General features: G+C 43.1%; 2 protein-coding genes across 2 annotated transcripts; one reads left to right on the top strand and one right to left on the bottom strand.

Moving 5' to 3' along the window:
* The first annotated feature begins 189 nt into the window (after positions 1-189).
* gabarapl2 (GABA(A) receptor-associated protein like 2) lies at positions 190-14,337 on the top strand. Its single transcript, XM_026172625.1, has 4 exons — positions 190-424; positions 1,589-1,644; positions 2,554-2,726; positions 11,234-14,337. Exons 1-4 carry the CDS (start codon positions 391-393, stop codon positions 11,346-11,348), a joined length of 378 nt encoding a protein of 125 aa, XP_026028410.1. The 5' UTR covers positions 190-390; the 3' UTR covers positions 11,349-14,337.
* Positions 14,338-15,765: 1,428 nt separating this feature from the next.
* adat1 (adenosine deaminase tRNA specific 1) lies at positions 15,766-25,373 on the bottom strand. The gene is made up of 9 exons (XM_026172623.1): positions 25,063-25,373; positions 24,767-24,835; positions 24,629-24,683; positions 24,413-24,543; positions 22,383-22,974; positions 19,326-19,471; positions 18,712-18,811; positions 18,539-18,625; positions 15,766-16,949 (listed from the first exon to the last, which is right to left on the bottom strand). The coding sequence occupies exons 1-9, from the start codon at positions 25,244-25,246 to the stop codon at positions 16,817-16,819; spliced, it is 1,497 nt and encodes a 498-aa protein (XP_026028408.1). The 5' UTR covers positions 25,247-25,373; the 3' UTR covers positions 15,766-16,816.
* Between the last annotated feature and the right edge of the window lie 1,587 nt (positions 25,374-26,960).

Here is a 26,960-nt window from a genome sequence, read left to right as displayed (position 1 = left end):
TGGCTATGAGGTGGGAAAAGCTGTAAAAGGTATGAAAATACAGTTAAAAGTCCAATATTTGTCATCTTTCACATTTTCCAAAACCCCCCAATGTGCCTGATTACACTCTTTGCCCGGCCGAAGATGGCCCCCGGACCTTATGGTTGACACCCTTGCATTCGTAGCTGGACTGAGAGCACTTGAAGGCAGCACCAAAACCATCAGCACCTCCCCTGTGTCAGACAGTGACGTCACCTCCCTGATAGACGGACAGCTGAAAGCTCCTGGCTCAGCGGGGTTGTTGACGTTTTGTTTTGACCGCTTTTGTCTGGATTTTTGGACATTATCCGCAGATTCAGAAGCCCGCCTTTCGACCCTGCCGTCACGCGTCAGTGCGGGGATCCAGCAAAGATGAAATGGATGTTTAAAGAGGACCATTCCCTCGGTAAAGGGGTTTGGATTGTTATGAAACGAGAGATCTTGTCATGTCACGCACCCTCCGTTCTGTCTTTTTCTCCGCATCCATTGTTGCCATCTCATCCCATATAGGTGTAGAAATGTATTGCTTGCCTCAGCATATAAATCCATGATGGCTGATGCTGCATGGCTAGCAACTAATGCTAAGATTATTCTTGCAAGTGTTATGACCGCTGTCAAAATCCGGCTCACCTTTCATATCCCTGATGCATCCAATCAATCCTACCCCGAAATGTGTTTTTCCACTGCATGCATGTTCTTAACCAAAATGCATTTAAAAATCCCACAATTTAATGTTGCTTTGCCTATATGTAATCACTACTTAAAACCCTGTGGTAATAACATGATTAAGGGCTGTCAGGGACTGTTGTGGCAAATTCGGCTGTATGCAGTAGGGCTACAACTTTTTGTGTTGGTTCATGCTGCTGGGTAACCCCCTCCAGGGTCTATTTAACTAGGCCTTATAACTTAAATGGGTACTGAAGAGGGCTTCCTCAGTTATTCAGAGCTGGTAACACCTAACACAAACAGTGTAAGTGTTATTATGTTTATTAATAATGTGCCAGAATTTGGAACTGAGTTTGGTGTAAAGTTCTCTCCAAATTTAGATTGCTGGAACGGCTTTGCTCCTCAGCCTTTGTCTCCATACTCTCTTCAGATAATCTCGAAGTTCCTTTTTAAAGAAACACACAGCAAAAGTAGGCCTCTTAACTGGGCTAATGAAAGTGTGCACCTAAATGAAGCACACATCTTCTCACCCATCACCTCATCCTCTCTGACCTCTGTTCATTGTTTTCCCTGCTGCATGCAGTCTTTCCTCCAATAGATGCTCTTTCCTCCTCCTGATATAATAATCACTTAATAAAAGCTGCTGATGTGACTTACTACTGATCTGTGACAGTAATGCCTTTAAGTGTCCACTTTAACACACATGATCACACTGTGAGTTGATGTTAGAAGGCATCCGCCGCTCTGTCTGCGTAAACTGCAGTCAACCTTAATGCTGTGCTTGAATGTGCATTTGAGCCGATATATCTGACTAGCCTTGGCTTGAAAGGCCAGAGGAATCCCAAGAGGCCTCGCTCAGCCCTTTAATCTCTGACTTCCTGTTTGTTTCCTGTCTCTCCTTCAGAGCACCGATGTGTGGAGTCAGCCAAAATACGCAACAAATATCCTGACAGAGTACCGGTGAGTTGTGGGGGAGGGCAGTCACCCAAAACCTGCTAAATTCACATCAGGATTGGGTAAATGTGCAGTCCTCTGGCATTGTTTAAATAAGCAGAGCTGTAGGCCCGTAGCAAGAAGGATGGTCCTTCTCATCTTTAGCCTGGAGGATGCAACATTCACGGTTTCCATAAAGAATTTGAGATTCTGATTGACCAGACCACCATCCATTTTCTTCTGCCTATCCGGGCAGAAAATGACCACAGGACAACTTTCCATTTCTCCTCAGTCTGTCTTAATTAAGTTAGGCCCCAGCAGAGTGCCTAGGTCTGTTCAGTTTGTCTATTTTTTCCATTGACCATGGTTTACTAATGTATTCCTAAGCCCATGCAGTGATTACTATAGAGAGCAATGTCTGTCTCTAATGCAGTAGAACATGAGGACCCCAGAGATCAAAATTTAAAATTAGTTTTCAGCCTTGTCCCTTGTGCAGTGGGATTTTCCCTCCTTTGTCTGAATCCTTTAATGATGTTGTGCGTCACAGACGCAGCGACAACCTGGGCACACTCTACCTCTCGCACTATGGCAGCTGGGATGGGCCACAGTTATGGCTCTGTGACGTTTGGTGTTGCATTCAGCCAGTGAAAATTGCAAATGCAATAAAAACATGCGTGGATAGAAGAAGGACTATCAGCCATGGATTGTGACGCACCTTAAAACCTTACAAGTACCTTGCTGCTGAGGGCTTACTGGTGACACATGTTCTTACAACTTCACTCACAGACATTATTGTAAGGCTAAGCTTAATGGTCAGCCAGAAGCTTTCAGATAGGGAGTGCAGGTGTTTGCTACAGTATTGGGAGATTTGTGGCCCACACACAGCATGACCACAGTGTGTAAGAATGCATTTGTCTGTTAATGTGTGCACTCCAGGTGATAGTGGAGAAGGTTTCTGGCTCTCAGATAGTGGACATAGATAAGAGGAAGTACCTGGTGCCCTCTGACATCACTGTGGCCCAGTTCATGTGGATCATCAGGAAACGCATCCAGCTGCCTTCAGAGAAAGCCATCTTCCTCTTCGTTGACAAAACGGTCCCCCAGTCCAGGTGAGAGTGCGCTGCGTTCTGCAGCAAGTCAGTAGATTTAAAGGTCAAACTCATGAGTGTGCACCACAGAGACCAAAAAACCTTGTGCCAACTCATTCTTCTCGATAATTTTATTGAATGTAAATGTGTTAGATGATTTGAACTTTTTTTGAGTTTAACAATACCTTTGAAATAAATATTTATGCTGTATATTGTTAATATTTACTTTGAATTGCATGAATTGTACTCTGTAGTTGTAGCTTAAGAAAGAAATGTGAGTTACGTTGATTTTTTTAGCATCTGTTCTCCTCACTCAGATGTCTCCTGGGAACCAAGAATTAACTGATTCGAGTTTAGTGGTTTTTGGCCACATCGCCAGAATTCATTACATAGTTACAGCAAAATTTCTGCAATAAATACATAAAAATAATTATGTTTAAAATCTGTTCGCCACATTTTACCCTGGATCAACAGCCTGACGTTATCAAAGCTGTAATGTGCGCACTGTGTGTTACCTAAAATGTGTTTAACCATTCATCTTGTGTAACTGATGAGCAGGATCGTATGTAGAAGTATTTCTTATCCAGCTCCATTTGAGTCTGAAGCTACACTTTCACCTCAATCAAAACTTTCACCAGTTTTAAGATGGAATAAGCTTCATGGTTGTTGTAAGGTTAAGTAAACAAAGAAACTGGAAGCACAGCTGAACTTGGTGTATACAGACAAACATGAACAAGAATAAAAGAGTAATATATTATCATAATTTAAAACACCAAGTACATAGGGGCTAATCCTAATGTTAGCAGCTTTATCAATGGTATGGGTAAACAGTGGAATAGATGGAAATAATAGAGGTAGGTGAATATTATAGAAGGGGTGGGGGCGTCAAGGGTGGATCGATCCAAATATCGGTAGTATCGATACTAGCGCTGGTATTGGTATTGGAGCAATATTAGTGCGATAGCATCGATACTTTGTTTCTCTCCTCTAAGTTCTGTGCGTTGCTCCCATTCACCAGAAAGAAGTCATGTCTGTGTAAACACTGCTCCTCTTTGGACACTTTGCTGTCCTGTGTTTAGTTGCCCTTGGGTCACGTGTCCTACCGGCACTAAACAGCTGTAAATACTAAAAACAGTGATACTGTATGTATTCGAAGAAAATTCTCTTCTGTGGCTACACCATCAAACCATAAAAGACCATGAAAAAGCACAAGAAATGAAGAGAGGAGGTAATGTGTATGTAAATTCCTCAAATTGACCCAGACAGACAGAGCTCGCTGTCACAGTCCTTTCAGAGAGGCAAAGAATATCCAGGTAGCTCACGTAGTGGTGAAGCTAATGTTAAATAATTCAGTTCATCAGCGCAACTTAACGTGGACGTGTTATTGTCCACCGTAATTGTTAGTGGTCATTGAATTATGTTCATGATGATTCATCTTATAAATCATGACACATCACTCTCCACCATTTATTATTTTTACTATAGTGCTTTGCACTTAAGGTAGATATTGCACAGGGATCAGCAGTTTTCTAGGTGTGAGTGTTGAGTAGCCTGATGGTCGATGGGAAGAAGCTGTTTTATACTCTTTATGCTCCTGTACTTTCTTTCATAAGGCAGCATGAAAGTCTCTCATCTATTCGTCGTTTATTCAATTAAATCCGGTTTTACTTATATAGCACCAATTTCTAACAAAAGTCACTTCATTGTGCTTCATATTGTGAGGCTAAAACCCTGCATTATTAGAAAGAAACCCCAGCAATCACAAGGGACCCTATCAGGAAGCAGTTGACAAAAGTGGGGAGGGCAAACTCCCTGTTAACAGGAAGAAGTGTCCATCAGAAACAAGTAAGTGCAGCCATCTGCTCTGACTGGTGGAGGCGGGACGGGATGGGATCAGAGAGAGGCGGCTTATCAAAGGAATCTGCTTCTGAGTGCTTTGTAGCACGCTGATACTGCTCTCCTTATTAAAGTCTAGCCACAGCACGTATGCCACCTCTTCACTAACAAAGCAATAATGCTGGAGCCAAATCTAGAACCAGTTCCACAAAAAAGACTGGCTCTGGGACAACGTTTTTTGGCATCGTCTCTACTGATGTGGTTGCTCCAAGTAGTTGTTTAGCAAGAGGATGTCAAAGATGTTTCAGAAGCACAGCTCCTACAGTCCACAGCTTTGATAAATGGAACCAGAAGGAAGAACCACTAGCGGCTCTTTTTTATTTTTAAAACTTAAATTCATTTTTTATGAGGAATTTATTCCACACGTAAATCAGCTGTTGTGAGGAATGTTCATGTTCATGTTGCAAAAACATGCATCTGGCTGTAATCGCTGAGCTCTCAACCATTGAAGGTATTAAACAGACGGCCTGTAGTTTTTATCAGATTTGACAGTGAGTCTAATGAAATTTAGACACACCGACACAGTAGGGCTTAACATTGCTCAGGTCTTTGTCATATTTGACATGACATAACCACTGGTTGCTAAGGAAATGTGCAATGCTAGACTGGTTGGCAGATTTCCCAGGTAATTCTCAGTAATTACTAGTTGTTGTTGTTGTAAAATCGACGCAGTTCCCACCTTTAAAGTAAACACTGCAGCTAACTTTTACTTTTAAAGGCACACGGTCTGCAGTTCTGCTTCTGCAGTTTAACTTTGAACAGTGTGAAAAGTGCAGGTTTTCTGCAGGCAAACCCATCATTGGTTCCCCACAGAAAACCACGATCTGGGCCTTGAGGGTTAAACTAGGCTAGCCCATAGCAGGTTTGCCCTTTTGGGTTGGCAGTGGGTCTATCCACAGATCTCCCGCATGAACCCTGAGGAGGAACATTTGCTAGAATGATTGTCAAATGCCCAAAACCACAGACAAGTTATCATCACATATCAACTTGTGTCTACAAAATCTCAGTACATGCAGTTAAATCCTGGTACTTAGATTACAGTTTCAAATTACTTTTATATCTGTTCCTCCATTTAAAGGGTGGAGCTGCCCAAATAACTGCTGGGTGGAATTACCAAGGTCACTATAGAGTGGTGAGAGTTGCTTCAAGAAGGATTTTGATATATCTGTGTGTAACCGGTGTGATTCTGCGTTGTGTCTGATAAAAAAGGTAAAAGAAAGAAAGACCTCCAAGTAAATAATTTGCCCACTCCAGCTCCTCTCCCACAGGGGAATTGTAGAAAAAGGGGTGGCATTTATTTTTACATTAAACATAAAATATGCATTTACACGTAACATATTTGACATAAGATAAAACAAAAACAACATGAAATCTGACATACCTGATAAAAAAGGTAAAAGAAAGAAAGACCTCCAAGTAAATAATTTGCCCACTCCAGCTCCTACGACCAAATACAGACAGTGGGGAAGAGGATTAGCTCAACCCACCACAGCTCCCAAGCTAGCAAGGAATACATATTCATGCTATCATTTATGGCGCCTAAAACACATTTATGACACACACATACCACACACTTATAACATCTTACAAAAACAGGCTCAATAATGACAATAACTGAATTAAAATCGCAATCATAAACATCAGGGTGGTTAAATATGAATTATGTGTGCTTTAAGGTGCTGGAAAGAAATGACACCCACCTCTCCCACAGGGGAATTGTAGAAAAAGGGGAGAGGCAAAAGGGGTACACTGTATTTATAGTATTGCACCAAAGAAGAAGAAAAGAATGAGGAGGGGCTCTAACTGATAATGAACACAACTACAGGCTTGGAGGTCCTAAAAGTCAGGTATAAAAGGAGAAGTTTGGGGGTTTAGAACACATTTTGTGTAATTATTTTGTGTAATTATAACAATGTTATTTATGACTCTGTTACATTCACCCCCCAAGAATTACACAAAATCCTAAAGGGTACACCAAAAAAAAAATATATATAAACCCACAATAACAGATACAGTGGCCTCAAACAAATTCACATCGCATATACAATGAATTAGATCAGCAACATAGCTTCCTCCAAGGAGGATAAGAGACCTGAGACCTGCTCGGCGCCTAGCAAGATCCCAGGACTTTCTATAGACAAAATGAGGTGCCATTTACACCACACAAAACAGGCCATAATATCTATGGGCGTCACTATCAGACTGCACAGACTGACAAAATACAATGAACTCTGTGCCTGTATTATTCTTTTCCAAAAACAATAGCAATGAAAAACATACAGAAATAAGCAAATTCACACATCAATAACCGCTGCTTGAACAGGTTCAACACCAAGGAGTGTTTCAAGTTGAGCCATTGATTCAATCAAGCGACGAACTGGTTTAATGATTCTACCAAAACGTGTGGTAAGTCCTTGATCCACGTCCACATTTTTGGGTTCAAGAGAATGAAAAGTGTGGGACGGGAAAGCAGCAGGGGAGCCTGGGGAGGCTCCATCACCAGCCAGCCCACCAAGATCAGAAACACCCATTATGGGAGGGGTCCCATGAACGCCATCTTCGACCGGGTCAGCGGCAGATTGCTGATGGATCCATGATAGTGTGCGGTCATCACACTCGCCAATGCTGGAGACGGAATCCACAGTCCAGGTGGCAGGAGGTACAGCTCCTGTGCCCCCAAAAGATGTCACAGACCCATCCAGGTCAGACTCAGCGGGTCCACTGACAACGCTCACAGCAGGATGTGCAGCATCGTCATTCAGTGTTGTGTCCAAGGGCAAAAAGTTAACTTGAAGGAGCAGGTTGCGATGCACCACACGCTCATGACCTTCTTTGTCTCTGATACGGCAGATGTGAAGAGCAGGATCCAAGTCAACTACCGTGTACACAACAGGTTCCCATTTGTCAGAGAGCTTCCTTTTTCCTCTGACTCCCTTGTTTGCCAACAACACCTGGTCCCCTAGTGAAAGAGGCAGACCCTTCACTTTTCTGTTGTACTGGTCAGACTGGTGTCTCTGCTCCATTGTGCTGTGTTCCTGGGCTCGGAGCATGGCAGAGCGCAGGTCATCCATCAGTGACTTGACATAGGTATCATAGTCACAAATGGTGTCATCATGAAGGACATCCCGAAACATGAGGTCAACTGGCAACCTTGGCACCCTCCCAAACATCAGGTAGAATGGCGCAAAGCCGGTGGTCTCGTGTGCCGTACAGTTATACACAAACGTCATGGACTGTATCATCTGCGGCCATTTCTGCTTACATCTGGGGGGGAGGGACCGTAACATGTTTCCAAGGGTGCGATTAAATCTCTCTGTGGTACCATTACCCATGGGGTGGTATGGTGAAGTGTGGGATTTGGCAACGCCACCCAAAACCAGAAGCTCTGCAAGCAGCTCACTCTCAAAACTAGCTCCCTGGTCAGAGTGAATGCGCTGAGGGAAGCCATACACACAGAAGAATCCATCCCAGAGCTTTTTAGCGGCTCTCTTAGCTGTCTGATCCTGGCATTGGAATGCATGTGCTAATTTTGTGAAGTGGTCAGTAATCACAAGGTCCTCAGTCCTCAGATGACCAGAAGTCAATGCACACAAGTTCCAGTGGAGCACAGGTCTTAATGCTTTCCAACGGGGCCCTAGCTGCTGGCTCTGGGGTCTTGCTGAGAACACACCTGCGGCAATTTCTCACATGACCGCGCACATCCTTCTCCATATCATACCAGAAAAAACGCTGACGAGCCAAGGAGAGTGTGCGAGGTTGACCTTGATGACCAGCATTGTCGTGTATGCCAGACAGCACCACTTGTTTTAGGGAGTCAGGTACCACAAACTGGAATCTCTTGTGTTTGGTCAGTGGGTCCCTCACGACTCTGTAGAGGACACCATTGAGGAATGTGAGCTTATCCCATTGTTTCAGGAGCCGCAACGTATGTTGGTTCTCATGACAGCGCTCACGTCTGGAGGGTCTGCGCTTACGCTCAACATAGCGGGCTACTCTGGAGATCACAGGATCCCCTGTTTGATGAGACAGGAGATCAGCACGGGACAGCGCATGAGTAACATCACAGTCAGGTGGATTGATGGAGGTTAGGTGACCAGCGAGGGATGTTGCACGCTGGCGAGAAGCAGACTCCCACTCACAGAGCGAAGACATGAGAGAAGACACGTCATCAGTTGACAGAGACACATCAAGCACAGCAGAGGGTGGAGCACTGCGTATCGATTGAGGTTGACAGGTCAAACGGAAGGCATCTTGGACACTGGCATCTTTCACACCACTGACTTGCTCTAGCAGCTCAAAGTAGGGCTCCTACAGGAGCCGCTGGGCCAACGGCCTCACAAACGGTTCCCTGCTCAGGGTGTCTGCCACAATGTTCAGCTTTCCAGGAACATATTTGATCTCAAAGCAGTATGGTGCAAGCTTAGAGACCCAACGCTGTTCACAGGCATCCAGCTTTGGCTTAGTCAGAATGTATGTGAGAGGATTGTTATCAGTCCAGACAGTGAACCGATGACCCTTGAGCCAGTGGCTGAACTTATCGCACACAGCCCACTTCAGAGCCAAAAATTCGAGCCGGTGTGCTGGGTATTTGGCCTGACTGCGGCTGAGAGACTTACTAGCAAAGGCTATAGGTCTTGCTCTCTCCTCACCAGCTGGCACCTGGGATAAGACAGCACCCAGCCCATCCATGGAAGCGTCAGTTGAAAGGATGAATGGCCTCTCAAAATCAGGATGTGCCAGCACCGCACAGCTGAGGAGTGCACCTTTGAGTCCCTCAAATGCTTTCTCACAAGCAGGAGTCCAATCTTGAGGGGTGAGCTTGCGAAAAGTTCCAGGTTTCCGACTCCCATGGCAGCCTTTAGTCCTCTTCTGACCGGCAGTTAGAGCAAAGAGTGGCTTCGCAATACGAGAGCACCCTGGAATAAAATGCTGGTAAAACATCACCATGCCAAGGAAGGATCTCACTTTCCTCTGAGAAGGGGTGCAACCGTCACCATCCATAAGGTCAGTCTTCTGAAAATTGGCGATAACCCTCACTTTATCCTGATCAACCGAGACACCACCAGCATCCACGACATGACCCAAAAACCTCACAGAGCGTCTGAGAAAGTGACATTTTTTCTGCGCCAGCTTCAGATTGCTGGTCCTCAGGCGAGAGAAAACAATCTCAAGACGTCTTAGGGCCTCCTCTTCTGAAGGCGCAAACACCAGCAGGTCATCAAGATAACACAGGAGGCTGGAAAAGTTCAAATCACCAAAGATGCTGAGCATCATCCGCATGAAAGATGCTGGGCTGTTGCATAGACCCTGGGGAAGTCTGTTGTACTCATACAGGCCAAGAGGTGTAGTGAAAGCAGTGTACCATCTGTCAGACTCATGGAGGGGAACGTTGTAGAACCCAGATGTGAGGTCCATGGTGCTGAAGAAAGCATTCCCACCAAGGGCAGCAAGACAGTCAGCCTGATGGGGCAGTGGGTGAGCATCCTTAATGGTTTTGGCATTGAGCCAGCGGAAGTCAGTGCATATCCTCAAGTCACCTGACTTCTTCCAAACCATTACCAGTGGCGAGGCGTATTCGCTGGTGGACTTACTGATGATGCCTTTCATCTCCATGTCTGACAGCACCTCTCGCAACTTGTGATAGTGAGCCGGGGGTACTCTGCGATAGGGAAGCCTGAAAGGGCGGTCGTCAGTGAGGTGGATACGATGGACAAAGTCTTTCACCTCACCACAGTCCAGTTTGTCTCTAGAGAACACATCTTGGTAAGTCAACACAAGCTCCACCAATTTCCTCTTCCACCCATCTGACACTTCACAGCCCTCAATATCAATGTCAGCCAACCCAGCATCTTTGAGTAGCTGTGCAGAGTCAGGCACAGAGTCTGATGAGGGGGGAAAACTGGTATGCTGGTCAGTCAGAGTCTCGCAGAGACCTTGAGTGATGGGCAGGTCCTCCACAGCAATACAAGGAAAGACATCCGCAATCTTAGCATTGCGACGAAGTGTCACAATGTTATTTATGACTCTGTTACATGTGCACTGTATATAAAGAATGCACATAGCTAGTATTGGGCCACACCTCAGGCTCAGCTTCTGAATCCGGTTTTCAGTCTCATTGAATTTCAGTCCTGTGGCATCAGCACATTAACTGTGCACCAGGAGCTTAATGATACGGGTTTCCAAGGCCGAGGAGCTTCTGTCGGTGTAATGTGTTTGTTGCCCAGGCCTTTTTTTATACGGTGTTGGCCTAAAAGTGAATCTATTCCACAATATGCATTTGTTTTAATTGCCAGCAGGGGGCGACTCCTGAGGTTCTTTGCTCTGCGACTTCACGTTCCTGATTACTTAATGGGCTAACTCAAAGTAGTTTGAAGTGATACTGAGTAAAACCTAAATTTAATTTAATAATTATGGTCATGATATGAGTCAGAAACCAGGATATCCGATAGCCGTCTTCCAGCATGTTATTCAGAAGCTCACACTCATGACCTCTCAAAACAAAAAGATGAAGGTGGCATAAACACTCGGCGCAGTAATGCAATGGTGTCGAATCTGTCTTTAGGTAAAGCCTGTAGACATGACTGACTCTGTTTTGTGCATCATCTAACTATTCGGTTTTTACTGTGTTTCAGTCTGACGATGGGCCAGCTGTACGACAAGGAGAAGGACGAGGACGGCTTTCTGTACGTGGCCTACAGCGGAGAAAACACCTTTGGTTACAAGGCCTTTTATACAGCACAGGGTTAATGCATAACTGATTACTAGTTTCTCTCTCACACGCTTGCACACACACACACACACACACACACACACACACACACAAAACCCCAAACACACCGACACATTAGGGCTTAACATATACTGGTGCATAGTGCTTCAGAAATTGGCCTTTACATGTGTTACACAGGTAACGCACCTACACATTTGGCACTCGCATTTCTGATCAGCTTTTGATACTTAAAACTGCTCATTTATGATGCGAGTTTGCTACAATAAACAAACTTTTTTCCCCAGATGCTTGGATGATGTAAAAAACAAACAAACAAACAAACAAACAAACGCTGAACTTTATCATGATCTCCATTTCAAGGCCAGTTACTGAGAGAATTATCTTTAACACTGCCGCGAATCTGAATAACAGTCATGTACATTAAAGCCACTTCAGATACCATTCATCATCCTGGCACTGTTAATAAACACACACGCATGCACAAACCAATCATTATGTGACACAGTCATGCTCCATTTTATTTGTTGTCACAGATATTTATGTTCAGTGGAAGTGAGAAAGAGACGCAGTAATCCTGTGACTAGAATACTTACCCGCATTCTTTGTATTGCTCATCATATCATGTATGAAATGTTCACCACAAGACAAAAGATACTCGTTAGAAGGCCCAGGATAGGCTTGAAGGTTGATCATAAGCACGTGAATGTTAGCCGGCGCCACTCCTCGGGATGTTACCGAGACTGCCCCAGCCCGACGGTAGTCTCTCGGCACAGGATGTTGTGCTGGATAAACACGAATTCATTGAACTGCTTCAAAAAATCCAACACTTTACTTGAAGTTTTAAAATACCGTCAGAAAAAACAACAACATATAAACAAAATACAATTAATGACAAAACAACCTTATAATTAATAAAACCTTAATGAATATTTCCTCAATTTAGAGACACAAACAACCGAAGCCTCGTTATTTATTATTATTAATTCACTGAACTTTTAAAAATGTAACATTTCTGTTCAAACCCATTAAGTTCTGAAATGTTCAGTGGGAGTTATTCTATGAATATTACACTGACAGCACTAATAAAATATTCCAACAGTCTTCTGATTCCCCCTGATTCATAATAACCTGTGAATGAGTTTAGCTAAATATAAATGATGTAATGGTACAAGTCAAACATATTGACCGCACCCAGATAGCAAGGAGACACTGAACAGATGTTGATTTTCCATCTGAACCATCAGAATCGTCAGGATGGAAATGTCAACACAAAACCAATGTTGAAACAACATTGAAATACCGATGAAACCTGACACTGACATTGAAATAACATTGATTCACTGTTGTTCTGTCATCGTTGGTTGTTGATCTATTTCTAGTTGACAAGGTGACAACAATCACGTTGAAAAACCATCGATTTATGGTTGAGCGGGAAATTAAAGCTGCTCACACTCAGCTGCGGTGTATATTTAGCACTGAGAGTTTCATGTTCCTGCCAACTTTGTTGTCACTGCACACTCAGATTTGCACATGTGCTGGTCTGTCACCGTGCAACATGGATGACCGGAGTGTCGCGTTACCGTCTTAGCCAGCGTGCGCAAGCGTGAGCGGCCGGGAGGTGACTGCAGTTCACAGCTGTGGGTGAACTTCTCTCTTTTTTCTTTTTCTAATCCAATATTTAAATTTTAGCATTCAGTGTTTTATTTTTACTACCTGTGTCTTGGGGTGCAGCCGAGTCCTTGTGTGACATTTAATTAAAAAGTAAAGCTATTTGAATTGTATTAAACTCGTGTGAACGTTTATGTTTAAATCCTGTTTAACATTTAATTATGGGCTCATTAACCACAATAATAAAGAGCTCACTATTTATTTGCGATTTTTATTTCTGGGAAACCTCATCCCTCATGAAATGTGATTGGGAATTGAATATTCACAGATCTGTAATTAAATTGTTTTGCGCGAGTCCTGCTGTGTCTTTTGTGTTATTAATGAGCTGTGATAACTGGGATTTACACTTCAGTGCATTGCACCATTTCACTTTAGGGAGCTCAAAAAATGGACAGTAAAGAGCCGAAAGGATGAAATCGTCATTAAAACGGAAACTTCTTGGCTACTCAGAAAACACACTTAAAACCAGGGCTGAAGGATGTATTCAGGTCTTTACTTAAAAAAAGTAATTAAGTAAGTAAAACTATATTTATAGGGGCAAGGATAAAAAAAAAAACAGCATTAAAAAATGAAAAATGTGACAAAACAATCACCATAAAGTGATTGAAAAACTTACAATTCAACAGAATCTTTTCTGAATGTGTCATGAGATTTAAATATGAATTTTAAAACAACGGGAGAACTATCGGGTTAATAAACACGGAGGTCCCACTCTATTTTTGGCTTTATAGGCTTGCAAACATGGCTGGAGCGAAACCTGCGTTTAGAAATGACGCGCCGTGCTTTGTCATTAACTTCAAGTAAAGTGTTGTTTGTCTGCAAAGCATTCACAGCCTTTTCATCTCTCAGCTCTCACGTTGCATTCAATATGACTTCAAGCTTGTAACTGAGATAATAAACTTGTATTTAAAAAGTTTAACAAATTCAAAGACCAATGGAGCCAAAGGATGACGTTTCATACACACAGACTTATGGCCGGAGGAGATGCCTCCTGCTGGCAGGTTTAAGACTCGCACTGGCTTCATTTTGCACACCTGAAAGTTACACCTGTCCGTCCACTGCAGAGCGTCTATGGATGACTCTGAGGCTGAACTTTTAGTTGCACCTGTAGTTTCTGGTGCTGGTTTCCACCCATCATTTGACCTCGTTGCAGTTTTCATGTCTGCGCTCCACAAAGCTGGTTCACTGTCTGATGTTGTGTAATATGCATTGGTAATTCTTATTTCATCAGTGTTGTATGAATATAAAACATATCTTAAAGACATAAATAAATTTTAGATATCTGATAAAGGGAAGGTAGCTGGAAGACCTGACCAATAAAAACTAATGTAAAATTTACGGTGTGGTCTTTGACTTGGTGGTCGCACTGTAGAGTTTCACAGCTGTGTCCCTATTTTTAATGCTTCATACACATAAACACTACATGATGATGTAAGGGGGTCCGAGGAAGAGGCGCACAATTAAAGGCAGAATCGTCCACTTTAATAAAAACCTAGAGATTTAATGATGAGCACTGATCGTGTTGACAGGCTTGTAAAAAGATGTAACACAAAAATGCTCCATGCAGCAAAAGCTGACATTTCCTAGTTTTTTTTATACTTTATGTCTTATAATGCATCAACGTAGATTAACTTCATTAGCCCTCACCTTTCAGACTTAATCTACTGGAAAAGCATGAAGTTTTCAATCCGACGCCTTTACAGCAGAGTTCAAGCTCACTTCTTTTTAAAGGGGACAGTTTTAAATACTGTTGCTCTTAAAATGCATCACCTCATTTATTTCCCTCAAGCCCCTGGTCTTTCTAATAAATCCATAGTCTTTGCTGATAACATGAGTTATTCTCTTGAAATCATTTGGAGCATCTCTGGAAGTCGAAGCTCCAACTGGGAAACATCACAGTGGAATAGATTCACACATAGATACACAGAAGTGATCATTAATCTACTGAGTCAGAGTTTATAAATAAATTATCCTAATATTTGTCAAATACTGTGTGCCACATTATCTGTGACAGATATTCATGTTCTTCAGGTTCAGTGATATCGAAGTCGGCCGTGGCCATGGACCCTTTAAAGTCTAACTACTGCCAGATACATTTACTGGCTTAATCAGCCACTCACGTGGCAGAAACTGTGCATTTAGGGTCAAGATGACCCGTTGAAGTTTAATCTGGGCATCAGAACGGGTGATTTAAGTGACTGTGGGTGGTTTTCTTCAGGAAATGTTTCCAGCACCTTGTCGAATTAATGCCACACAGAATTAAGGCACCTCTGAAGGCAAAAGGGGTCAAGGTGTGTCTAAAGAACTGAGCGTTTGCCCCTGGTTCAGTTTTCCTGTAAGGTCTGTTTAATCGGACCTCATGGGCTGAATCAATACTTCAAATATAAAACTCTGCTTTTTCTGTATTAGTCCAACGCTCAAATTATGAAGCTGTTAAAAGATTCTCTTGAATCTAAAATATGATTGATATTGTTTTCCCTTGGCTTGTAGTGCTTTTATTCATCTGATTATTGAATTGTGCAGTTCTGGAAACATCAGCTTTCTCTCTAATGGAAAAGAACTACAATGAATCCCCTCATGCCAAGGGAAAAAAAATCCAACCGAAAACTTGCATTAACCTCAGGTTTATTTATGCAACTATCCATATATTTAAAAAAACAATATAAAGAATTTAATTCAATTTTATTAATACAGCACACAAAACACAATGAGGTGCTTTATATTGAAAGGTAAAGACTCTATAATAATACAGAGAAAACACACAGCTTTCTATGAGCAAGCACTTGGTGACAGTGGGAAGGAAAAACTCTCTTTTACCAGGAAGAAACCAGGTGCAGGGAGAGGCAGCCATATGCCACGACCTGTGGTTATTTTTCCCCTGAGCTACAGACGAGCTTGCACTGATGTAATCAGATGTCTGCAGCCCAGTTCTCTGCATCGCTACGATGGATGTGACGAAAACAGCTCAAAATCGCTGAAGAATGAGAATGAGAAAATTGAGGGCATCCTGGACATAAGCCACCATGTGCTGTTTGTCATTAGCAGAGAGGAAATAGCAGGAATCAGCTGAGCCACATCACCAACTGAACTGATCCTCTGTCCCTGCACCGTGGTCCTGAATGAACGACCTAACTGTTTGTGCAGAAATGTGCAGCTTTACCTTTTTCTTCACAACAATGTGTCCTACACAGGCCGAGTTAACAAACTGGTGCGAAAACGTTTTTGCAGGGTTCAAACCACTGCCAGAAAGTAACTGCTGGTCGTTTCCTTACGATGAAATTAGAAAGCTTTTCCCAGAATTTGCCAGTTCAACCTGATAAACCAACTAAAGCAATTCCTTTGATTCCAAATTTTGACATAGTCTGGGACTTAAGGAGTATCTTCATGTTTTTAGTGCAGGACGCATTCAAACTAGGAGTGAGACTGGAGGCTGTGTTTTCCTGTGCAGGTATAAATGGCTGTGCGCTTTTAAGAACACCAGGCAGCTGGAGCCACGACATGCACTGTGAAAATAAGCCATCGTGTGTGCTGCATTACCAACAGTTTCAAACAGCGTGACAGCGCAGAGCGTCCTGCTGAGGCAAACCTGCACTGCAGACCAGCTGAGCCAACACACACACAGGAAGAGAGGAAAAAGACAGCGCAAATTAAAGAAGCCAAGCTTGTCCTTTCGTTAAAAGGGTGCCGCAATCCTTTCTGTTCTCTGCAGCATGTTTGAAATCCGAGTTTCATAAGGTCAAACCTTGGGCGACCCTTGACCTCTGAGTTTCTCCTACAACAAAGCTGCTTTGTCATCAAGCCTGTCGAGAGTGAGTTGTCAGTGGAAGAGGAGGAGGTTTCTGTCACTGCGCGGCCACAGAGGGAATGCCTGACTGCGCAGCTGCTGCCAGGCCTGCTGGTACGACTGGGAGGCCTGCTTGTAGTCCCAGTAGGTCTGCAGCTCTGCTTTCCTGGACACATGTAAGAAAAGAAAATCCTCGATGTAAAGCAAGAAGCAAAAATTATTACTCTAAGTTACTTTTAAACCACTACAGAAGTACAAAAAAACCCCATTGGCTGAAACTGTTCGTGCAGATTGCTGCTACAACCTGTTAGCACGTAAAATGAGCTGAAGTTTAAGTTCTGTAATAAAGATTCAAAATACATCATTCAAAGGGAGAAAGTGGATTACTGTGTGTTAGATAGGAGAAACAGATTGTTCAAATATCTGCTGGTTACCGTGGTTACTTGAGCCACTGTAGTAAAGAAGAACATCTTGTAGATAAAGTGATCAGGACTGGCTCTCAAAAGGCAGATTAACGATTGATTTCCCTCAGCTGCAACTTCCTCCTTCGTCTGCCGTTTCTCCTCCTCGGACGTACCTTTGTCATTAAGTCCTGTCATTGTGCTGAGCTGAGTGTGAGTGTTTACAATATGTCTGTTGTGTGTGGGCCGTATCAGGTTTTCTGACAAACACAAGGACCTTTGTCCTCCATTGTTAGTCATCAGAGTTTCATTTTCTCAGATTCATTTTCAGGAGACCTACTGTCATCCTGAAGCCAGTCTTCCACATAAATGTAGCACAGCACACTATGTGACAGGATCTCCAAAAACAAAGACGATGAAAACAAAGTAGCCGTGTGACAGACTTAATATAAGTACACAGCCAGGGATTCAACTGCAAGGACCAATTTTCACAGAAAAAAACCTTACAGATTCCTGTCGAGTGCAACATGAAACCGCAGCAGCCTTGGACAGTCCTTTATTTGGCAACAGCCTGGCATGACTGCACCACGGTGGTGGTTTTATCCATAGTTTAACAGGTAACAAAATGAGAGCAGAACAAAGGCACCAGCCGAGAGAAACAGTACCTCCAGCATGTCCTGGATTGGCCCTTTAATCTCCTCACAGCTGGACACCACATCCTCAGCTCATCTCTAAAGGAGAGCCCGAAACCTGCCGAAGTCCAGCCGCTACCCGGAACTCATGGCCAAAAGTGAGGTAAGGAACAGAACACAGCACCCTTCTCCACCTAACCTGGTGCATGTGAGATCCACATGGCCTTAGATTTGGAGAAGCTGCTAACTCTGAGCTCAGTCACTTCAGACTCGATTACAACTTGCTCCAGTGCAAGCTAAAGGTCACTGCTTGATGAAGCCTTAATACGAAAGCTTAATACAAAAAAAATCAAAAATCACCTGATAACTTCATAAAGTGATCAGTAAACATGAAGCCAATCAGCAGCAGCATAGCACACAAGTCTGAAAAAGTGCACACACAACATTTTAACCCACAGCAGGCTGGAAATCTAAGACTGAGGAATTCAAACCAACCCCACCTGTTTAATACGAGCGTAACAGTCAGATTGCATAACACGATTTCCAGTAATGAACATTTCACAGTGATGTGAACATTTCCTTAGTGATTGGTGCACGTAGTTTTATGTGAATGAGAGTTGCACAAACTGAGAGAAGCTGCACTGTTCTTCAAATATTGCAGCTCTCGTTGGAGCGTTTTCAAAAGCTGCAGCGAGTTTCTGAAAGAGCCAATTGTTTGTTACCTGAGAGAGTCGGGGAGAGCCGAGGGATCGGTGGCCGACACCAAAGACAAGAAGGAATGAAAAAGCTCTGATTTGCACAGAAGAGACCTGAAATCAGAGAAGCACGCCGGGATGTTTGAGAACACAGCAAACTCACATGGTACTCATGTATGATGACAGTGGATTGGTTCTACCTGGCTTTTGCTGTTCCCAGGGCCTTCTTGGTGACTCCGTGTTTGTAGCCGTTAGCGGTGACATCTAGTGGCTGCTCTGTTACGTTACACCAGCTGATGGCTGAAACACAGGGAGCAAACCTCAGATACACGCCGAGATTGCAGCTCAGTGCTGGAGCAGTTTAAACACAATTAAAACTTTAATTGAAACCGTAAAAACTGCTTCACTGAGTGAATGGGTTAAATGCAGAGAGGAATTTCCCCACGGGGATCAATAAAGTATACATTATTATTATTATTATTATTAAAAAACTGATACCATTAATAGAAAGAGACAGCTGCAAACTGGACCTAAACTGAGAGAGGCCTGCAGCGAGGCAGACACCCTGAGTCTAGCAGATACTCTTGATCTGAAATCCTTTCTCATCTCATGCTCAGTTCCTCCACTAAAGCAAGTGGAGGAACTAAAGCAATTTCCCGATTGGGTGATCCTCACAAACAGAAGGTCTAAGCTGCAGGTGGGTGTGGCTTCTTTGAGATGACTATATTAGGGATAGTCCATGGTTGATGTCAAGTGTTGACATCTAGTTTTTTGGCACTTACAAATAATTTGCAGAATACGTGGACAGTCCTACCTGCCCCGCAGGGGGAGATGCGGCCCTGGCCGGCCTGGTGCTGGAGCTCAGTTTGGGCTTGGCTGAAAGGAAACTCCAACGTGGCCTGGAGCAGCTCGGGCGGACGTACGGCGAAACCGGCAGGGAGGTCCGATACACAGGCGCACCTGACAGCACAGAAGCACTGCATTTAATTGAGTGTGGTCTGATTTGATGAAGACTATTCACTGCCTAACACCTGCAGTGCTGCAGGTGTTCCACTAAATTCCACAGAATTTAGCAGCTAGAAAATTCCCACATGATTAAAGTGATATCAAAGCAGTTCTTTATTGTTGCATACTGAGGCGTCAAAATGCATTATCTTCATGGGTGAAAGAGTTCATTGTCTGTGTGAATAAGTGATAATCACACAAACTGACAGCTACCTTGATGTAACCACTTAGCCCGATTACAGATGTTAGGCTGTCAGAAGGCAGATAAAGGAAAGATATCCTGGTTATACGGCCCAAGGAAGTGGTTTTTAAACCAGCACCAGTTGGTGCCTGTCCAACATGCACACTGCAACAAGAACACTATGCTGTCTTAAGTATTTGCTCGTCTGCTTTCACGTGCATATGAACTTGAGTGACATCCCATTCTTAATCCATGGGGCTTAATATGATGCTGGCCCACCCTTTGCAACTATACCAGCTTCAACATTTCTGGGAATGTAGGAGTGTGTTAGTGGGAATTTTTGACCAGGAATCCCAAATACAGGAAGGTCTGGAACTGGCTCTGTTTAAAAGCCCTAATCTCTGAATCCCATGAGCATTACCCAGTAGGCAAACACAGCTTAGATGGAGCCAGGGAGGAGACTCACCCAGCTCAAACTGGTACTCAGCCCTCCGGATGCTGATCCTGAAGGTGTGCTTGCCAGGGTGGCTAAGCCCGCTTCCTCTTCAGCCACACCCATTACCAGCAGCTCTCCTCTAAATCTGTGTACTTGGTAACTGACTGGTTTAAATGCAGTAGCTTGGAAAATTAAGCCCCAAGGATCTGTTCATTTTTAAGGTTAAAGTAACATGTAAGAACCCACTGAGTGACGTTCTAATTAAATGCAGATTTTTACCTTTGAGGTTTCACACAAGGTTAAAAAGGAAGTGTCCACTGTTAAAAACGGTTCTTTTGATTCTTAGGGCCAAAAAGACACGGCTCAAAAGTGGTCTTTTACTTTAAAAAATGATCTTTAATCTTACATATCCCGGGATATGGAGACTGAGCACACACAGAAACGCCTGCTCACATCAGCCAGTCTCAAGCAGAAAACAGGAAGCCAGGTTATTTATGTACCTCTCGACATCACATACAGTTTCATTACACACAAAACTTCTTCTATTCAGTTCCTCTTTTCTGTGTCTGTTTAATTAATATGCCTGTGCACTAAAACTTCTTGTGCAGCTTGCAATAACTTCCCCTTTCTAAGGTCTGTTGCCAGGGCAACCTGTCTAGACTTAGTCTCACTCTGTCGGTTCCTCATATTCTACAAAAAACATGCAGTTTCTGGTCAGCCTGTAACCTAGTTTTACACTGAAGTCTGGGCCTCTCTTATATAAACCAATAATAATCAGCATAAAAGCATTTAAGATTATATATATATTACCTAACACCACCTTTTAGACTTTTTGAATGCAGGATGTTTTACCAAAGCAATTTAGCAGGAGCGAACTAGAGCCAAAAAAATCTCTTGAATCATACGTATCCAATAAACTTCTCTAAGCTAGTGCTGGTTTTGTTTGATTTTGAGAGAGATTGACCAAATAATGAGCACATCCAGGTGAGACGATGCACTTATCTCTGTTTCGTGTTGACATAAATAATCCCAGAGGAATACAGGGGAAATCCAAATCTGCTCAAAGTTATCAGCTGCAGGACATCAGTGGAATTCTTTGGAAGCTGTAATCTAGCAGGAAAACAACAGAAATCCAGATCCTCTTCAATTTATAATCAAACATGACAAAATGAGTAGAGAAAAACCCCCAAAAAAAATTCCAAATGTGAACTCTTTGATCCAATCTTCTGTACGGCTCGTCTCCCAGGAGACAAAAGGATGAACAGCTCGTCTCTTCTGCTTAAAACAACAAGGCTTCGCTCACGGTCTCCACTCTAATTCGCTCCAAAGGGGTTCTGTCAGGCTGAGGTTAGGATTCTGTGCAGGCCAGTCAAGTTCTTCCACACCAAACTAGCTCATCCATGTCTCTATGCACCTTGCTTTGTGCACTGGTGCGCAGCCGTGTTGGAGAAGGAAGAGGCCATCCCCAAACAGGAACAGTCTTGGTGTGCTGAGGCATTCAGGGGCCGAGCCCAATTCCTCCAGAACAACTCCACACCATAACCGCCGCCCTCCACCAAACTTTACACATGGCACAATTCAGTCAGACAGGTACCGTTGTCCTGGCAACTGCCAAACCCAGACTTGTCTGTCGCATTTACAGACAGGGTAGCATGAACATGCAACATTGTTCTGGAGTCCAGTGGCCTCATGCTTTACAGCACCGATGCTTTGCATTGCACTTGGTGACGTAAGGCTTGGATGCAGCTACTCCACCATAGATACCCACTCCATGAAGCTCTCTGCAAACTGTTCTTGAGCTAATCTGAAGGCCACATGTAGTGACTAGAACACCTGAATTCAATGATTTAGATAGTTGGCAAAATAGCTGAAGAATTAAGTTCACCATTTAGCAGTTTTTTCTCTCAGGAGTTGGTGGAGAGGACATGTCTTCGTTCATTGAAAGGCAACTGTTTGCAAACAGGTCGTTTTTCTGGCAGAAACCAAACTGAACTGTGAAGTCATTGCACTCATTTCACTTTCATTAATATCTGCTGCATTTAGCTTACTCTAATTGAACCTAACGTTGTTTTACATCAAGGAGGGTCCTTGACATGCTGGTCATGACTGGAACTGTTACATAAACCTTCAATATCTCTATTTGGTGTTTATTATTATCACGAGTTGTGATTACTGGCTCTGTATCTGTTTAGGTGAAGTTTTCACAGCGCATGACTAATAAAAATATAAAGCAGCCGGTTCAGCATTACCTTGTGACCAAAGCTCTCTGCATGACTTCTTGGTCATATGGACACTTTCCCACCACCATGGTGCTGAAGTACAGCGCCTCCTGTAGGTAATGGGACAGCAGTGCACCCTGGAAGCCCAGCACCCCCCAGCGGGCCATCTTGTCGCTGCAGGAGAGGGAGAGAGTTGGCTCTCCTCTGCCGGGCTTTACCCGGAGAACGCCCGGACTGTGATACCCCACCCCAGGCTGCAGAGGGTCAGCTGGGCCACCCGGTACACACTTGGCCCCTGTTCTGTGAATGTCTGAGACCTGATGATGCAGGCCAGTGCCATCAGTTTGAGCCAAGACTGCAGAGCTACTGGTTTGTGAGGATGTTTCCGATGTTTTGTTAAAGTTCAGCGATCCACGCTGTTCTGTGTCTCCTCTGTCCTCTTCCTTTGTCTCTGCCGTCTCCTCCAGATGAGGCTGCTTAGAGATTCGCTCCTCGCCGGATTCCTCTGCTTTCCTTTTCAGGTCTCCTCCTCCATCAGTCTGTTCATGGCCCTTTACTGATGTGACAGGAGGGCAGGGCTGAGGCTGGCTGTCAGTCATGGGGATGATGGAGGCGTCGCCACCTGGTTTCAGATCGGACAAACAAATGGCATGAGGGCACACTTCTGCATGATTAAAGCCAAGATAGATAAAGGTATGGTTAAAGGTAGAATGCATATGTCTGAAAGACAACAAAAAAGAAAACGCCTGCAAATGCCTCACAGCTAATAACAAATACTACAATGTAAGGCTACGTCCACACTAATGCGTTTTAGTTTGAAAACGCATCATTTTCTCTCCGTTTTGGCCTCCCGTCCACACTGAGACGGCGTTCTCGCTCATGGAAAATGCAGCGTTTTGAAAACGCTCTCGAAAACGCGTAATTTGAAAATGGTGCTTTATGTGTCGCAGTGTGGACAGCGAAAACTTTTGACAGCCCTATTAAAGCTTAATATCAGTCCGTACATGCTCCAGAGAGCTTTTCTTCAAATTCTTTAATTCTCACTCGCTTTTGCAACTTTGTACTTTTGCGTTACTCGCAGCAACAACTTCACCTCATTGTCAGTCCATTTAAAAAACTCGGTGCTTTCTCAACGTTTCGCCGCAACGTTTTTCCCATTTTCCTCTATAAACCATTGTGCAATACATATTTACTTTTTTCTTCTTACACCAGATTGTACTTTTTTTCTGTTAATACTGTTTATATGTATATAGTGCTGCTGTTTAAAAACTATATATATATTGTGAAGTTTTTGATATATAAAGCTGAAATTTCACAGCAATCATTACAGGTGTCCAAACTTTGGACCATAAAAGTTTCGTGTAAATCAGAGATGATTAAGCAGGTGAGCAACGATGATTTGAGAATTACTTTCTCTCTTTGTTCCCACAGAACTGTGCCGGTCTCAGTTATAGCGCAATGTGCTTTATCACAAATGATCCCTGTTCTCTGCATGAAAAGGCTGGACTGACTTCCTTCACAAACAAGAATAATCATGTCAAGTCCTCAATTATTCATCATCTCATGGAACTAATTTTACCATAAAGAGGTTGGAGAGTTAAACATTAACAATCCTTATCAGAAATGCATCTTTATTATTTATGGGCTAACAATGCCGCTGCTGACTAATATTTAGGTTTACTGCTTAATAAGCGGATGTTAAATGTTATCAGTGGTGAATATTTAACTGTTGCCATATCAACTCTGCATCAAAGCTCAAGAGCTGAAAGACTTTTCAGGCTATTTGTTTGCATCTCTGGCACAAACAGGAGTTATTACATGTTATCATTTATAAAGACCTTCATTACACTCTGCTAGAATGGGTTATGTAATCAAAAAACAGAATAAATCTAAACTGGGTAAGTTACCAAACTACCTCACATTAACTCACAGTAACTACAGCTGATAACCTAGCCACTCTCTGTGTGAGCAACACAGATCTGGTTTGATTTCTTTCCATCTACTTTCTGCTGTGTGTAACTGTATTCGTTATTGTCGCTGTCCTGTGTGCTGACACTCACAGGGAGTGTGGCTGGTAAAAAGGAGGAAGGAAACTCTGGGCCGAAGCTTCCACTTTCCTCGCTCATCTGCTGCACAAAACACAGAGCTGCCCCGACCGCTCACAGCCCCGTGCAGCTCCTGGATCAGGTACCTGCAAATAAAAACGCATACATATACATAAAGCAATCAGCACAGTCAAACAGCCTGCAGTGACACAGGTGGGTTCATACACACACCTGATACATCCCCTCCTGGCAATGACCTCTGCGTGGCTGTCGTTAAGTACATCACCTGAATTAAAAAGGAAAACAAAATTTGGTTTGCACAATCGACACTTTCAGCATCTGAGACACAAAACGTCCATCTGCACACACCTGTGGGACTCATGGCGGTCTGTCCAATACATTTGGTCCCAGTTCCCAGAGAAACAACCTCCATAGCAACTGTGATGGAAAAAGAAAAATATCGCATCACTATACCTCACTCATATCAGTGTCTACAGGTCCGCTGAAATATACATTATGGACATAATTTAGAATAATTTAAAGCCTTTTCCCCATCTTCAGAAAACTTTAAATGTCTTTTTAGCACTGACGTTTGATAGAAATGGGGAAAAAATGAATGAAACCGGGGTTTCAGAACAGTGGACTGGTCCATCCTGCCGAACAACCTGAATGAGAGTCAGCTCCGCGGGTGATCTGGAGCACAGCGGCCAGCAGGGTCCACTCTCTGCCCGGCTCAGGCTTCCCTCTGCGGGGAAGCTGACTGAAACGCTCGTAGCACAACTTGGCGACTTCATCCGCGCTGACCACATTAAAGCGACGGGGAAGGCGGATGTGAGCACCAGTAGGCATTTCAGATATGATTAAATTCACCGTTAATGTCCCGGTGTCATCCGAACACTACAAAGGTGGCATTTTCATTTAGAACTGCGACTAACTCCGGTGCACTTCCGGCGAATGAGAACGAGAAGTTACTTCCGGTCCCAGCAAAGGAAGCGGTACTTTCACAATAAAAGTCCTCTCTTCAGCACCCTATGTCAATACATCCACCAACCCTCTTCTGTACGTCACCAAACCACCTCATCCTTACCTCTTGCCTGTGTCCAGTGGGCTGATTAAGTAAACCTCTCCAGCGTACTCACTAAATTTATTGTCTTTCCACCGCTGTAGACATAATCTGTTGTGCCCAGAGCCACAAACTGGACGGCCAATGGGAGACTGAGAGTGAAGATTCACTCAAAGTTTGCGTGCATGGTTACATCCAAACATGCATTTTCAATTATTGTGACCCAGTCGGCCAAACCTCAAACTGCTTCGGGCTGAGCTCTAACTGGGGGGCCCAGGCAGAGTGTAATCCCCCCTACAAAGACAGTGAAATAACATATGTCAACATTCCTCAAGCCGTCTCAGGAAACTTGTCAGTAAAAAGGTGACACCGCTACCCTTGATAATCAGTGTAAAACACCTTTAAAATATTTTTTATTATCTGATTTTTTTTAAAACAAAAACCACAAACAAAGCTACAGAGATGGTTCGTTTTTTTAAATTTTCCCTAAACATTTCAATAATATCGTTGATTATTTTTTTAAACACAGTAATGATGGCAATCACGACAGCAATTGTGACATGGTGAATTTTTCTATGCAAAGCATGTTTTTATAAATATTCTATTTTGGGGAATTAATCATAAACCACACATAAAAATACATTTTGAGTAAGGTTATCATTTCATCTTTCTTCAACAGTACAGTATTGTTATTGTGAAGTTCAAATCTGACATCTGGACATTGCTAACCTCCATCATCATTTGAATTTTCCTCTGTAAAGAAGTTATATACACTTTAATGATTGTAAGTCATTATGTAATTTCTGTGCAAAAGTCTCAAGCCGCCCCTCATGGGTGCAAACATATTTACAACTGGAAATACAGTATATAAGGCAAAAACAGTACAATTCTGTACAATTCTAAGGGGCCTGAAAGTCAATATTTGGGATGACCACCTTTACACTTCACCATAGATTGAACTCTGAGGCTGCTTTCATGTCATTTCTTTAAGCACTCTTCAGGAGTAGCTCTCTGAGCTCCTTGAAGGACATTTAAAGCTCCTGTTTGAAAGCCGGCTGCCTTTTTGTTCCGTCCTCTATCAGAATGATCTCACACTGCTTCAATAATATTGAGATCCGAGCTCTGGAGAGGCCACTCCATGACTGATAGTGTTTGCTTGTGTTTGTCAAACTGTGTTATCGTTGATATTTTTCATAAATTCAACAAAAGAAATGGGAACAAATTATGTGTCTTTGCGAAATGCTCCTAGTACCAAAGTGCCTAAAGATACCATTTAAAATGTTTCTTTGCCAAGTTGTCTGGTACTGGTTGAGTTTGGTGCCTTTTTATTCTTGAATGACTCAGAGTTTGGTGTCAAGTAGCTTAACAAACAAAAGAAATGATCAGGTTCAAGTGAAAAAGCCGCCAGTGTCCAAAGAAAAGCTGTGAAAAACCTTCAGAAAGCCTGCAGAACGATTGCTCAAGAGCACTTTAAAAAAGAAAGTCTGATAATAAAGAAAC

This window comes from Astatotilapia calliptera, chromosome 7, assembly GCF_900246225.1.
Source record: "Astatotilapia calliptera chromosome 7, fAstCal1.2, whole genome shotgun sequence".
Lineage (NCBI taxonomy): Eukaryota > Metazoa > Chordata > Actinopteri > Cichliformes > Cichlidae > Astatotilapia > Astatotilapia calliptera.
Note: the sequence above shows the minus strand (reverse complement) of the source record. Positions and strands in the feature narration are given on the sequence as shown.

Coding starts and splice junctions, on each gene's coding strand:
- gabarapl2 (XM_026172625.1), top strand. CDS start 391: ATGAAATGGATGTTTAAAGAGGACCATTCCCTCG. Junction 425..1,588: donor TAAAGAGGACCATTCCCTCG/GTAAAGGGGTTT, acceptor TCTCTCCTTCAG/AGCACCGATGTGTGGAGTCA. Junction 2,727..11,233: donor AAAACGGTCCCCCAGTCCAG/GTGAGAGTGCGC, acceptor ACTGTGTTTCAG/TCTGACGATGGGCCAGCTGT.
- adat1 (XM_026172623.1), bottom strand. CDS start 25,246: ATGCCTACTGGTGCTCACATCCGCCTTCCCCGTCGCTTTAATGTGGTC. Junction 24,836..25,062: donor CGGAGCTGACTCTCATTCAG/GTTGTTCGGCAG, acceptor TTTCCATCACAG/TTGCTATGGAGGTTGTTTCT. Junction 18,626..18,711: donor CTGGGAACAGCAAAAGCCAG/GTAGAACCAATC, acceptor CTCTGATTTCAG/GTCTCTTCTGTGCAAATCAG.